General features: G+C 40.2%; 1 protein-coding gene across 1 annotated transcript in view; it reads left to right on the plus strand.

The window, feature by feature from the left end:
- The window catches only part of LRP3 (LDL receptor related protein 3), a 31,609-nt gene extending 15,942 nt beyond the window's left edge, over nt 1–15,667 (plus strand). The window contains exons 3-7 of the mRNA XM_030582204.1: nt 1,474–1,612; nt 10,743–10,951; nt 11,244–12,330; nt 12,837–12,969; nt 13,873–15,667. Of these exons, the coding sequence (XP_030438064.1) occupies nt 1,474–1,612; nt 10,743–10,951; nt 11,244–12,330; nt 12,837–12,969; nt 13,873–14,688 (2,384 nt within the window). The 3' untranslated portion in view covers nt 14,689–15,667. The remainder of the gene's footprint in view (nt 1–1,473; nt 1,613–10,742; nt 10,952–11,243; nt 12,331–12,836; nt 12,970–13,872) is intronic.
- The last annotated feature ends 333 nt before the right edge of the window (nt 15,668–16,000 follow it).

A 16,000-nucleotide genomic window follows, 5' to 3' on the forward strand; every position in this document is an offset into this window, starting at 1 on the left:
TATAGTTGGCCATGTTGCAAATGCATTTGTGCTTTCAACGTAGCAAACCTTTTCTGTGTCTCAGGGCTTGGCTACACTCGAAACTCCAAAGCGCTGCCACAGGAGCGTTTTGAAGTGCGAGTCTGGTCGCGGCGCCAGCGCTGGGAGAGAGCTCTCCCAGCGCTGCAGGTACTCCACCTCCCCATGGGGATTAGCTTGCAGCGCTGGGAGCCCGCTCCTAGCGCTGGGGCACTGTCTACGCTGGCGCTTTGCAGCGCTGTAACTTGCTGCGCTCAGGGGTGTGTGTTTTTTCACACCCCTGAGCTAGAAAGTTGCAGTGCTGTAAAGCGCCAGTGTAGCCAAGGCCTAACTATTTCAAAATCAGGTATGAGAGAGTGTTCTTTGAGCTGTCAATCACTCTTACCTCCTCCTGAAGTCATGAGAATTAAGGGTGCTACGCACCTGATAGGATTGAGTCTGGAGTGACTTGACCAAGGTCATACAGGAAGTCTGAGGCAGACTCAGGAATATAGCCCAGGACTCTTGATTCCTGCTGCATTGGGTTAACCACCAAATTAGCCTTCCCCTCCCCCACTTTACAAAACAACCAAACCTAACCCCATATTAGATACTCACCCATTTTCTCATTTATGTATCTTTTCTTCTGTTGCTTTTGAAATATAGGTATAAAATGTTCAAGAAATTTACAAAAAACATCTATGCCTTGTTAAATTAACAAACCATGTCAGAGTTCTGAACCCAAGTATTGTGCTACTGAATGAAAATTAGAATATGTAATGAATCAGTGTAGCTCAGTTGTGCAAATGGAATGAAATAAAACCATATACTTAAACATACACATGTTCGTAAGAGCTTGGCTCTTGAGTGGTCTGTCTAAGCATATAGTTTAAAGCAGAGATGTGCTTGTACCAGTGCATCGGCTCTGAACACCCCCAAACTTTGGGAGTATTTGAAATCAGGATCTAATTTTGTCTCTTTCAGTTCTTTCCTGTATCTGAGAACTCTCTGGCTAAAAATTAAAACTCTTGAGGCTTGTGATTTGATTAGGAGAATAAATAATTTTCCAGGAACTTACCTTTGAAAAGAGAGGTTCTAGATATTTCATGTTGAATATGGATCTCCTCCAGTTGCTGAGTGGCATACCCAGTCTCTGGGAAGCTGGTAAGTAAGTAAGACAATTTTCCGCATCATTATATCCTCTTGGCAGATCCATGCAGGATTATTGATCGTATCTTTTTGGCAGGTTCGTGCAGGGCTGTTGATCCTATTTTGTGAAGTGTCTGCTCACCTGCATTTAAAGCAGAAAACCAGGTGATAAAGATCAGGGTAGGGGAGAGAGAGCAATAAAAGGATATAGTTGTTGACTGTTAAGGTATCTGTAATCATTAGAAATTGAGGAAAGTTATTGTAGCTAATGTGTGTTTTTGATTAGCTTCAACCTTTAACAAAAGAGCTTTTTTTCTTGGTTGACAGCTGCTTGCAGTGGAAAACTGGAACAGCACACAGAGAGACGTGGAGTCATCTATAGTCCTTCCTGGCCACTAAACTATCCTCCAGCCATAAACTGCAGCTGGTACATCCAAGGAGATCACGGAGATATGATAACAATTAGGTATGATTTGTAGTGTTCTGTTGAGATAACAGATTGCTTTGCTGAATGAAGCAAAAGAGCCTGTCCAATACGCTAATATGAAGTTGTGTCTAAAAGAACTATAAAAATGATAGAGCTTTTGTGCTAAGAAATTTGTGGTTGATGCTTGATGAAATATAATTGCAAGTCAGGAGAATCCTCTCCTTTAAAAGATATCACATAGTCTATTTAGGTATCTTAGGTAGTGAGAGAGCTCCATTACTGTAGTGTCTGAGTCCCTCACAATATTTTTAATGCACTTATCCTTACAGTACTGCTGTGAGGTAGGGAAGTACTGTGATTCCCATTTGGTAGATGGGGAGCTAAGGCACAGGGAGACTAGTTTGGTCACATCATCTGAACAATCATTTTGCCTCTCTCTCTGTTTTAATAGGAATGGGGACATGAGACTTGGATTAGGCTAGGGTTTGAGTTTAGGGTTGAACGAATGTTAGGACTCAGGTCTGAAGACAGCAAAATCTTGAGTTTTTCCTGTGAGAGATCTCCTTGAGTTGGCAGAAATTTTATGATGATAGTGAGATATGATCCATTTTAGGGAAACTGGACAGCTCACAGTTCTGGATTACTGTAGAGGGGTGGTTTAGATCTGGGCTACAAAACTACTTCCCATCTGACATCCATAGTTGGGAGAGTTTGGATTTCAGGTGGTTATTCTGGCTCATGTCTGATCTAAGGCCGTTCTCAGTAGTCAGATAAGGAGAAAAATCCACGGATGGCAGAACTGAACATGATATCCATGATTTTCCTGTTTACTCAGAGGGCTGGTTGATAACCCCTTGCAGATGGCCAGGCTAGCATCCACATTGTTAGCAATAGTGTAAATTATATTGGTATATGGCAGTGGGAAATGGACTCCTTTAGCAAGCAGTAACTAAAACATAAATAATGCTTAACGTGGTCTGAAAGAAGTCAGAGGGGTCTATCATAATCCAGGAGCAGCAGCTTTCGTAAGTTGGTGCTTAAAGTGAGTTGCTCAGCTCAATTTTATTTTTATTTATATATTTATTTTTTGCCTGGTCTGCAACCCCTTGCAAGCGCTCCATTTCCCCTCCCCTCTTTTCTGCCCCCACAGACACACACTGTATTTAAGCACTGGGTATAAATACAGAAGGCCAGTTTTTCAAACAAGTCTTTTAAAATAGTCCCACAGAATTTGCCAGCAACCTGTCTGCATGCTTTCCCACCTCCCATTTGCGTACAGAAATACACTTTAATGGAAAAAGTGATCATTATGCAATAAGTGATACGAGTGCGGGCACGATCACCAATTTTATAGGTTCATTTTCTGAAAGCCCATTTGAAAATTCGGCTCACAGAGATGTTTAAGATTCTCACAACAAAACAAAGAAAAGGGGCCTTTTCTGTAATTATGTCACAAAGTCATACAGCATGTAACTGATGGTTCAACATGTCATCACTGCTCCATTAAATTAACATTCAGCAAAGCAAGTATTTCCTGTTATTTAGCACTTCCGAAAATAAGCAATTACCATTAGAGTTAGCATTGATGACATAATTTCAGACCTTTCTGGGAAAGCACTCTTAATAAAAGAAGCATACACATGCGCGCACACACACAAATATGAAAAAGTTACTTTGAATGAGCATACTCATTTTCTGAGCTAATCACAGTATCCTCTTCAGACTGAGAACTGTGTGTTTTTTTTCAAAGCAATTTTTTTTTGTTTTTAATACTCCTGTGTTTGACACCATCTGCTGAGTTGTAAGCTCAGCTGCCTAAAAGGACTGCAAACCTCTTCAACTGCAGATGCTCTACAATTAAAAAGAAATTTCCCGCAGACGGAATAATAGGAGGGTTCCTTCTTCCATTGTTTGAAATAGGAACTAATTATAATAAACAAGCAAATGCATACCTGCCAGCATTTGAGATCCAGAAGTAGGTACATACTTTCAAACTCCATTAAAATATACTGGACTACAGAGACTGCTGGAAAATAGGAGGAAATGCACTAATGAAATACAGAACTTTGCTTTAGGTATACAGATGGCAGAAGAGTCTAAAGTAGGTTTATATGGAAGTGTTCATTAAAAAAATACTTGGCCAAATTCAGCGCTGATGTAACCATTCACAACTCCATTGCAGTCCACCTAGGCATTATTTAATGAAAATACTGTTGTTTGTATTGTGGTAGCCCTCCCCAGCAGCTTCCAGGCTGATTTGGGCCCTCCATAATCCGTAACAAAGAATTTGAAGTAATGGGGGAAGGATGACTACAGAAATGGTAGTAGTATGTTTCCATAAGTCAGATATGTGCACAGCTACATGGTTTTGAGTTGTTGTTTTTACGTAAAGAGCTAGCAGTGTTTGGTTTTTGTCACTAGAGTAATCAGATGGCATTTAAACACACAGGGCCAACGTCTGCCCTAAGATTCACATGCACAAGTTTCATTGAGGACAATGGGAGCCTTGTGTGTATGTCCAAGGGAACAGTTTGGTTCACTGGTGACGGATGGGTTAAGATGTTTTGTTTAAATAGCTTATCTTCTAACGGAATGACTCATACCAATTTACTTTGCATCTTGTGCACAACATTTCATTTGGAGATCTCTAAGCACTTTACAGCTATTCATGCATACAACACTGCTAGAAGGCTTGCAGTATTATCCCCATTGTACTTATGAGGAGACTGAGAAATAGGCAGGGTAAGTGACTTGCTCAGAGTCACAGCATGGCCATAGCGAAGTGGAGAATAGAATTCAGGTGTTCAGATTTTGTTGCATTAACCACAAGACATGCTCCTTCCCTAACATTCTTATTAAAAGGTATGGAGAGGGCAAACTGCTGTTGTTACTTTTCTTGATTCAATAATATTTTGGATTTTAGAAAGGAAAAGAATCCTGGGTATTGTATTAAACCAGCTGTATTTCCTTCTATCTTCTGTTCTCACTTCCAGCAAGACAGCAGCATTACAACATAGGATAGTTGAGATACACCAAGAATCTCTAAGGGATGAAATTACAATTGCCAGTAGTTATGGTAAACAAAATCATTGCAATCTGGGCCAGTTTATTCTAAACCTGTTATTCAGCAGCTTCCAATAAAATAGTGCCCTGTTCTACATGTGGATGAAAGAGATTGTCTCCCAAGGATGTTCCCTTTGAACACTTTAGTTTAATATTTTCCTCTCATATGTTTGTATTGATTTTCCTCAGCAGCTTACCTTTTCATGCTTGCTTTTTTCCCTTCCATAGTTTATTTTTCAGACTCAGCAGAGACACGTTCAACAGTCAGAAAATATATTTGCTTTTTAAACTGCAGGCAAAAGCAGCTGGCCTTCAAAAATCTCTCTGCAATCTTCCTAAAACAACATTTAGAATGAGAAATTACTACTTGTAACCAGTTTCTTTAGTATCTTAAGCTTAGATTGTATTTTTGTTTTCTTTGCTGGGTAATCTTCTTTGATCTGTTTGCTATCCCTTAAAATCCATCTTTTGTAGTTAATAATAAACTTGTTTTTCTAAAACCCAGTGTGTGGAGTTCATAACTGGGGAGCAAAAAGCTGTTGCCTATCTCTCTCCACACTGAGGAAGGGGATGAATGTCATGAGCTTACGCTGTGTAGTTCTCTGTGCAGGACAATACGGTATAATTTTTGGTTTATCCTCTAGAGGGGGTGTGCACTTGAGTATTGGGCAATGCCTTAGCTGAGCCGTCCCATGCAGAGCTGATTTCAGTGTCTGTGTGTTTCTGCAGCCAGCTGTGTCCCTACCTGTGTGCTGGTGAAAGTGTGAGACCGGGAGCATGTCTGCAGCTTGCCACAGCATTACAGGATGAAAGGGAGTCCAGTCTTGTGGGTCAGGCAGGCTCAGTGGTACTCCAGTTGCAGGTGGCACCCCGAAAAGGGAGGGGGAACCTGTCACATCCTCCTTAACCATTTTAGAGTGCATATCTTGTATTTGTTTTTGCTTTAGTAATACAAGTCATCTGCCTTGTGAAAATTCAGCAAAGGTTCTCTTGAAATTCCTATTCACACCATCATAGTACAGGAAGCAGCTTGTAAAATTAGGTCCTGCTCCTGCAAACCCTTACTAATATGAGTAATCAATGAAAAGCAATGGGAGTGCTGCCTGTCATCCATGTGAGGCAGGTAAATGTTATCCTCACTTTGTAAGAGGGGGGTAAATTCTAGGAGAGGTTTAAGGCATAATTTTTCAGAGGTGCTGAACACCCACCATTCCCATTGCCTTCAGTTGGAGTTGTAGGTATTAGCCTCAGCCTTGACAAGGCAGGCTCTTTGTGTCTGTCTTGGGGTTACGCAGCAAGTCGATTGTTGAGCTGGGAAGAGATGAACTTCCTGAGTCCCAGGTCCTTGCTCTAAACAGTTAAACAGAATTTTTTTTAATGAGCCAATTAAGCCATCAGCTGTGTTCATAATCTGCCCTTGCTGAGAGTTTGGCAAACAGGAGTGACTTCTCTTGCTTAATTGGCTATTCTGTTTTATATTGAACCAGTGCTTTGCTCATCTATCCACAATATTTCATTCTGGATTTTTAATGGATTTTCAGGGCCAAGTTAGGTACTTAATCTTTTCTCTCTTCTGTACATCTTTTAGCACAATAGTTGAACCTTTTGTGTGTTACTATGCAGTGTTCATTTTTGTGCTGGACTCAGTCTTCGTTTTTCTTTCTACGTTTTAAGAGTTTGGGTATTCAATATATTTATTGTGTAGCTGTTCACACCTAAATCACCTCCAAAGGGATGTAGATTCTTTAAACATAATATTGTATAACTAAATTTTGGCTGTACACTGCTGCTTTAAGTCTAAGCAGTAAAAGAACTCAGCAGGGCCTTGGCTTCATAGATGGCACATCTTTTTTAACTTACAACAGTGACAATGAATATTGATGTTAAGCTGGTTTAATGCCGTTACTCTCAATGACATGTGGATATTAGAAAGTTATTGGGAAAATGTCATTATTGGCCATTTCTTATTTTTTAGAGCAATTTTACAGACATTATACATTCAAATCTGAGCTTCCTGGATTCCCGCTGTGTATCAGAAGTAGTCTTTAGTGATATCATATTGGTGAAAAGAAACATGTGCTTTACCTATTTCTTGCAGAATTCTAGGAAAGCAGAGTTACAACTGTCTTTCCATCAAGTCACATTAGAATTATTTTGGTCCTCAAAAATTGAATGTACCCAGTGTCTAGTGGGATATTTTTAATAGGTAGAACCTTGTAGTTTATATAGAATTGATTTTAATAGTTCAGCAATAAAAACAGACATTTCAGAAAGAAAATTAACTGAAATTAATATTTCTCATTAAAGCATTTTTATTTCTCCCAGAAGATTCAAATTAATTTGGCCAAATTTCATGCTGTCATGTCCATCCCCCCCCATGCCTCGCTTGATTTCATTGGGGATGTATCGCTCTTAATTTGGACAGTTGGAAGCCCAAGTCATTTTAAAAAGATACTCTCTATTTCAAAAGCAAGTTAACTCTTCACCTTTTTTATTAATTAACCAGAAAAAATAATAAGTGACTTATTAGCTCAATTGAAGGCTGCAAACCCTCTCAGGAGCTGTAAATTCATCAGCTTCGTTTGTGTCTTTTTCCTAAGAATGTATGAAATGAATCTGTATTATGTGTATGCCTTGGTGGTGTGAGCCTCTCCTCTCTTCTTCTATTTGTTGCCATTACCCATTCAACTGCCAGGCTGACCCTGCTGATAAAAGAATTTGCACTGTAGTTTGAGAGAGTTCAGTTGAATAAAATCTCTAGAATAGTAAATCTTATGTTTCGTAGGTGGCGGGATTAAAAAAGTAGACTGTGGTAGCAGCACAAAATCAAATTACCAGTGGTGAAAGATTGGAAATAGTGGAGGTCTGGCAAATTAATGTGGCAGAAACTTCCTATGCAAAAATTCTTGCCTTTGTGATTGGTTTTTTAAGTGGTAAACCAATTATAATCTGTACATAATATCTAATTGCAAAGTACAACTCGATACCTAGTTCACACACGTCAGCTTTGTTGGTCTGAAATAATTCCACAATTAAATTAGGTGGCAAAAACTTATTTCTGTTGCAGCATGCAGGCAGTTTAACTTGTCAGGAAGCTTAAGGGAAAACTATTTTTGGAGCGCAAACTCCCCATTCTCAGCAATACCCCTTTGAGGAATGACATATTTTACAGATTGCAGGAGACTGTAAAAGGCCCCAAATTACTTTCCTTTTACCTCTTTTTATTGTCAGCACAGGTACAAGTTACATCCTTGTTATTATATCTCTTGTTTATATGATTTAATAATAAACTAAACCCAAAATTTTCATGTCCTATGGCAGTTTTTTAAACTGTTTATTCCACAATATTTTTTCCAAAATCTTTAATTTGCTAGATGCTGATATTTAGGATTTGAAGTTTTAGATACAAATTGCTGAAGGGAAAACTTAATACATTCTGCATCTGACCTTTTCATATGCTGGAATGGCTGTTTCCAAGAGACATGCATCTTCATGGCCACTTTGAAAGGATAGTTGCTCACAAATACAATTCTGCCTCTGCACCAGTATACTTATCCTATGATTTGAGGGGAAGGATGGTCTTGTGTCTAAGGATGGGGCATGGAGTTGAAGCCTAGGTTCTGTCCTGCTGCTGCCTCTGACTGACTGTGTTGCATTGAGGAAGATCACGTAACCTCTCTGCATCTCATTGTCTCGGTTGGAAGATGGGAATAAAGATATTTCCCTAGCTCACAGAACTGTGATAATTAACTAGAAGACTTGTTATTAGTAATGTACCGTGAGATCCTCACATGGAAACCATCTTACAAGTATAAGGTGCTCTTAATTGCAGGCCCTGGACATAATGCAGCACGCTATCATCTGCAGAACATAGACATGGCAAGAACAGAGTAAGTTGCCAGTGTAGGGTAACTGTTCTGACTCTTCTGATTTTTTTTTCTTTGTCATATCTTAAACATAGTGTGGTTGAAATTTCTTCATTTTAAATCACTAGAATTAAAATGTAAGGCAGGACTTAAGAAGGACAAATTTTGAGGATCATCAACATTTATTAAGCACATTACTGGAGAATTATAATTAATCATAGAAATTAGAGATGGAAAAGACCTAATAGGTGATCTGGTCCATCTCTCTCAGGTTATGCAGGATTGTTTCCTTCAATATATTTTTCTAGTGACTTTTTTTTAATCCATTTATGACTGAGCCTCTGTTATTTCACTTGATGGATTGCTTCATAGGCTAACAAATATAATTGGCCGGCAGATATTTTTGTTGTTCCTCCATAATTTTCTCTGTTAGTTTCATCCCAATACTTCTACTTGTATGCAGTTTGCATTATTCTAAATAATTTCTTTCTTGCTTTTTCTTGTTTGCATGTCCATCTTTCATCATCACTAAGAAGGCTCTTGAAGGACATACTGGACAGAGAACATTTTAATTTACCTTTTGTGAATATTCTGCCTTCCCATCCTGGCAATGAAAATCTCTGGCACTACCTGGTTTACTAAATCCATAGGTTATCAGGATTTAATAGTATCACTGGTATTGGAGAATGATGTATTTTTGGGATGTGTCTTGCAAACTAGAGAGTGACAGAGAACATCACAGAAGGAAAGGATTTGGAACAGGTGAATTAAGCTACACCTCTACCCCGATATAACGCGACCCAATTATAACACGAATTCGGATATAACGCGGTAAAGCAGTGCTCGGGGGGGGGGGGCCTGCACACTGGCAGATCAAAGCAAGTTCAATATAATGTGGTTTCACCTATAACGCGGTAAGATTTTTTGGCTCCTGAGGACAGTGTTATATCGGGGTAGAGGTGTATTTCTGTGCTGATTTATCCTCTGTCACCTAGATCGTTCTGGGGCACTGCATATTTTTTATTAGACTTCTCTGCGTTTTCACTTCAGTTTTGTGCTTTTAACCCCCCCGCCCCCTTCCATTCTGTTGATGCCATGTCCTCTCTCTTGCTAATCATATCTGTTTGTCATAGACCTTTTCTGGATATTGTGTATGCATAAAAAAAGAATGACAATTGTAGTTTGAGATTCCTGGCTAGGGTGAATTCTTCAGTCTTCATGGCAGCTTCACTTTTCTCCTTGCCCCAAAGAAAATGTCTTGGCTTACTTATAGTTTTCTGATATTGTGGTGTTAGGTTTCTGATATTAATTTCAGACCGTCGTATTCTACCATTTATATTTTCATGGAGCTTCCTCTGATATCTATGAAAGTTTCTGTGTAGAATGTGGCCCATCTATTTGGTAAGGCTTTCTCCATTTCTGAGAGTTCTCAGTCTACAGTGTTATGTGGTCGGGGTATTATGCTAACTTTTAACATGCTAGCCTTAGGTAATCCCATTTCAGCATGCAACAGAAACAAACATGGTTTTGGTATCTTGGGTGTGTTTTTTGTGACAGCAACACACACACTCTCTCAAGGGGATAGCACCAGGGTCCTGGCCAACACTTCCTCTTGCGAGACAAAATTGTATTGTCTAGGGCTGTTGTAATTTTTGTGGAGCACTTGTGTGAAGCTGGAAAGAATGGATTAGACTCAGGAACTGTTCTGCATTCCCTTTGCCTGTGCACAGGCCAAAGAGTTGGTTGTTTTCCTCTTCCAGTTACTTTTGGGGTTCTTTGCACAGCTCCGTATTGTTCTTTGTCCAAGAAGGGTTTTATTTATTCAGAGTTTTTTAAGGCGAGAAGGGATCATTATGATCACCTAATCTGACCTGCATAACTGTAGGCTGTAACTTGTGGTTGAATAGAGTATTTCTTTTAGAAAGGCATCCAGTCCTGATTTAAGAACTTCAAGTGATGAAAAATCCATTGTTTTACCCTGTCGGGGATTTTTTTGGGCTGGTGTTCATGTAAGGTGATTTGTCAATAAGCTTTGTATATTATTGTGGGTTTTTTTGTATATGGACCTTGAGTTTCTGGTGTGGGTGCATTTTCTAAATGGAAAAATGATGACAACCATGGTTGCCTGCACAGTCATTGCACTATAAGTGTTTAACTTATTCCTATCAAATATTTGGGATGTGAAAGGCTGTGTCCTTAAATCCTCTGTCTTTCATTTCTGTTTTCTTTGCTCCTGGCAGTTTTAAGAACTTTGACTTGGAGGACTCTCAGAAATGTGCAGTAGACTGGCTGATGATTGGCCCCTCTTTCAAGAGGGAGGAGTACAGAGTGTGTGGATCCTCCATACCACCCTCCTTTATCTCTGCACGGGATCACGTCTGGATATTTTTCCACTCAGACGCATTGAGTTCGGGACAGGCTCAGGGATTTCGCCTTTCCTACATCCGAGGTAAAAATCTCTGTACAATTTTAACTAATTTTGTTGGACTACGCAGAAATACTTAACCACCCTGACCCCAAATCCTGTGACAAAAGTGGTTTCTGTTGACCAAAGTCTTCTATAAATGCCAGTGAGTCATTAGAAGCTTGTATATTTTCACTATTTGGCTTTATTAGAGAATTCTTCTGGCGAAAAGCTGGACCAAGAATCAATGGCTGCACACTGGGATAAAATATTAGAACTAACACATGGTATCAGATGTTTCTAAAAGTTTAAATATTTATTTTTTCCTCCCCCACAGGAAAAATAGGCCAGACTATTTGCCAGTCTGATGAATTCCACTGTGTAAACGGCAAGTGCATTCCCAACACTTGGAAGTGTAATTCCATGGATGAGTGTGGGGATAACTCGGATGAGAGAAACTGCACCATCCCTCCAACAGAGCCTCAGTCCAGCATCTGTCCCTCAGGAACATTCCAATGTAGCATAGCCCATTCCACCAAGTGCTTGATAAATGAGTTGAGATGTAATTCTGTTAAAGACTGTAGTGATGGTTCAGATGAAGATAACTGCCCTGACCTTTCATGTGGCAAAAGACTGGGTAATTTTTATGGGTCTTTCGCTTCCCCAGATTTATTCCGTGCAGATCACAGCCGGGCAGACCTTCGCTGCACTTGGTATGTGGACACACAAGATAATCGGCATGTCCTCTTGCAGCTTGATTTACAGTTAGGGTACAATGACTATGTAAAGGTGTATGATGGAATTGGAGAGAGAAGTGATAAATTAATGCAAACTCTTTCATATCACAACAACAGGCACTCAGTGAGCATGGAGTCCTCAAAGGGTCAGCTCACCATTTCATATCATGCCAGATCAAAGAGTACTGGCCATGGATTCAATGCAACTTATCAGGTGAAAGGTTACTGCCTTCCGTGGGAACACCCTTGTGGAAGTGATGAGGAATGTTTCACAGATAAGCAGCATTGTGATGGTTGGTGGCACTGCCCAAATGGCAAAGATGAAGAGAACTGTCCAGCTTGCCAGAAAAATGAATACCCATGCGAAGGAAACAGTGGACTGTGTTATTCAATACTTGACCGATGTAATAACCAAAAGAACTGCCCAGATGGCTCAGATGAAAAGAACTGCTTTACATGCCAACCAGGAAACTTTCACTGTGGCACAAATCTGTGTATCTTTGAGACTTGGCGCTGTGACGGCCAAGAAGACTGCCAGGATGGAAGTGATGAACATAATTGTCTGGTTATAGTGCCCAGAAAAGTCATCACAGCTGCTCTGATTGGGAGTCTTGTGTGTGGCTTGCTGTTGGTGATAGCACTGGGTTGTGCATTTAAACTCTACTCACTGAGGACCAGGGAATACAGGTGAAAATCTTGTATGTTCATAATGTCCTAACTTTACTAGGTGAGCTTTTCTTTCAATCACTTTAGGGGAAAGAATAAAATACCCATTAGAGTGAATTTTGAAATACACAGTAAAACTAAGCCAGGGTCGAATGAAACTCATGGGATTTAAAAAAATGGTCACTGTGCTGTTTATTTAGCAGTAAAAGCTAATAGCCTACATTTTGACAAGTGGCTATTTGACTGTCTCTTCCTCTATATTTACAGAGTAATATGCCGGTATACCACACTGTTATTTCTTTTGCATATCTCAGTCTCCTAGTCAAGAGAAGGGTTTCAGTGAGTTACAGTGGAGTTACCTTTACTTCTGTTGTTATGAAAACATCTGTTTTAATGTAGTACTGCCCTTCTGGCTGATGCCACTAGCCCTGAGGGAACCGGGAGAGAAGACTCTGTTTTTAGAAAGGTCTGTTTGTGTAATTTTTGTGGGTTCCTTCCCCATTTTACTCTGGTTCTGTTGGTTTCAGAGCATTTGAAACCCAGATGACTCGTCTTGAGGCAGAGTTTGTACGACGTGAGGCTCCACCTTCCTACGGGCAGCTCATTGCACAAGGACTTATCCCGCCAGTTGAAGATTTCCCTGTTTACAATGCATCGCAAGTAAATGGTTTCATTCTACGTTCAAACTATCAAAAACTGGATAGACTGAATGAATCTGAAGCAACAGTAACAATGAAGTCACTTTAATTTGAAATGCTCTTGTAACAACATGATTTCTTCTGTATTGAGGAATTGCTGTTATAAATTTGTAGTGATCTGGCTAAGTTTTCTAGTTAGATGGGGACTCATGCGTATGCTGAAAGCTAAATAGATTAAAAAAAAGTTTTACATTAAAATAGCAATAAATAGACAAATATCAAACTAAAACAGAAAGGAAACCAGCATTTCAAGCTGAAAGTACAAAAGGATTTCCTTTGTATAGAAAATACAATAAAGAGTGTGGGCATTTGTCTTCTGACAAATTCTGGAGTTATTTTTATTAACAAATGCAAAGCTTTTTAACAAAAAGTCCTGTTGTATTTTTGTAGTTTCCCATATCTGCCTTCCCCCCCTCTCTCTGTCAAATGCATTTCACTCTCTATTGTGATAACTTCATGACCTGAAACAGTACTTGTAATTATGTAAGCAGAGGGGAGGTTTGAGGCATCAGCTGTTATCAAGTCCTCCTGGCAGTGCCTATGAGATAGGATTTGGTGGACCAATAGTGTGGTCCAGTATGGCAAATCCTTCATCTAACCGTGCTGAGTTGATTATTGCTGGGGTTGGGGCTTGTTAAATGCAAGTGGTCAGAAAAAGTTCTGGAGGAAAGAAGTTTGATGCAGAATGAGCAGTCTTTGGCTTGATTTTGAAGCAGGAGTTTAAACTTAAACTGTAACCTTTCCGTCTGAGTAGCATTCTTAGGAGTCAGATGGAGAATTTAGTGGGCAGGACAGTCTTAGATATTTGATAGTGTTCTCCAGTGGAAACATCAAGAAATTACAATTCCTTGATTCTGTTTTATAGGCATCTGTGCTGCAGAACATCCGAACAGCAATGAGGAGACAGATGAGACGCCACTCATCGAGACGGAATTCATCTCGGAGGCGCTTGGGCAGACTCTGGAACAGACTGTTCCACAGGCCACGAGTGAGAGGGCAGATCCCTCTCTTAACACCTGCGCACACTTCCCAAACAACACTGGGTGATGGAATTATTGATCACACCGAAGGGAATCTCCAGAATCCCTCACCTTCCCCTGAAGGACCTAATTCAGAGGCAGAGACCTATGGCCAGGTTAGAGGGCTACAAGAAGCTGGAAGTTGCGTTTTGCAGCCAGAGACTGACGCCACAGAGCCATCACCCTCTAGTGTTTTATCTAATACTTGCACGGCTGCACAGGCAGAGCCTGAGACTGGACACAGTGACAAATCTTCAGCCGCTGAGGAGACCTCCAGCACTGAGCTTAAACAGACCAAGAGGGTGGATTCAGGAAAAGCTTTCAGAGACCCTTTGTCTGAAAGTGTTACAGAAACACTCCGTGGAGGATCGGTATCCAGAAGGACTGTCACAGAGAACAGTAATTTAAACAGGAGTCATCCGCTGAGTGAAGAGCCATGTAGATTACCCTTAAAAAAGTGGGAGTCTAATTACTCAGATAGCCCTGTGAATGTTTGTATTCAGGTGGATGGACAGCAGAGATGTTGCCCTCATTCCTATCGGGAAGAACCTTTGGGTATTCACGCGGCTTGTTGCCATTCTGTGGAAGTGCCAATGCTAGAGTCCTCTACTCCCCTCTCAGAAATCAATACAAGTGATGATGAATCATTACTAGTTTGCTAATGACATTTTGTTTTGACCCTGTAGATTTTATAACTTTAAAATGTACATTTGCAGAGCACACTGATTATAACCGACACATCCGTGCTCTCAGCGTAGTCTGTTAGAACCAATGTGCATCTATCCCAGAGGGAGCAGAATACCTATGACAAGACTATGGGACAAATTTTGTCTTTGTTGATATGCTTGAAACTCCAGTGGGGTAAAACTAGGCCAATGTATATGTTATGGGGCCAAGAGTGAGTGAGAATCTATTGTCACAATTTGGGAGTATTTCCATCCTCCTTTGTTCTGTTCATTTATTCACTTTCACGTTGCAATCAGGGAATTTGAGTTTGCTTAGTTTAAAGTCACTTACCATTGACATTAATGTGCTAGAGAGAAATCAGTTGGCAGTCTGTGTAGGTGTCAGTCACATGGAGTTACAACTGTCAGTTTTCAGTTAGAAATATCAAATTGTTGTCTTTTTAGATTATTGGTTTTAATTAATGTTTACAGAGCCCCAAAATACATTTAGCAGAAAGTCAAATCTAGGCTCCTCTTTCTCTTTGCTGAAAATTACCACTTTTTCTCTATTTCCTTCAGAAGTGTATTGTTGGCCATAGATATCCAAAAGCATCTATTGCAACCAAAGTTTCTGTATTCTGTATACAGAGAAGAATCAGGTATTTTATCTCCTATAACTATGTAATAACAAATTAGCCATGTTAATGATAACTGGAGTGCATTAAGCCCCATTTGCAGCAACACATTTGTATTATCAGATATTTTATCATATTCACAATGGTTTTGTTAAGTTTGAATCTTTTTTTTTCTTCTCTTTTTTTAAGGTCTTAGTATAATGCCATTTTAGGGCATGGTCTAGAGCAGTGGTGGGCAACCTGCAGCCCGTCAGGGTAATCCGCTGGCAGGCTGTGTGATAGTTTATTAACATTGACTGCAGGAACAGCTGCTTGCAGCTCCTAGTGGCTGCAGTTAACCATTTCTGGCCAATGGGAGCTATGGGAAGTGGCTCAGGCTGCAGAGATATGCTGGCCGCTGCTTCCCGCAGCTCCCATTGGCCGGGAATGGCGAACTGCGGCCACTAGGAACTGCGGCCGGTCAGTGTAAACAAACTGTCTTGCAGCCTGTCAGCGGATTACCCTGACGGGCTGCAGGTTGCCCACCACTGGTCTAGAGAGTTAATGAGTGCTTCCAGCTCTCATTAGCTAGAGTGGGAGTTGCAGTTAGTGGATTTTTTAATGGTATACACATTGTTTTGTTGTTCTTTTAGATACATGCTAGCTGAAAAGATCGGCACCATTTTCAAAACTGA

The sequence above is a fragment of the Gopherus evgoodei genome, chromosome 12 (genome assembly GCF_007399415.2).
Source record: "Gopherus evgoodei ecotype Sinaloan lineage chromosome 12, rGopEvg1_v1.p, whole genome shotgun sequence".
Lineage (NCBI taxonomy): Eukaryota > Metazoa > Chordata > Testudines > Testudinidae > Gopherus > Gopherus evgoodei.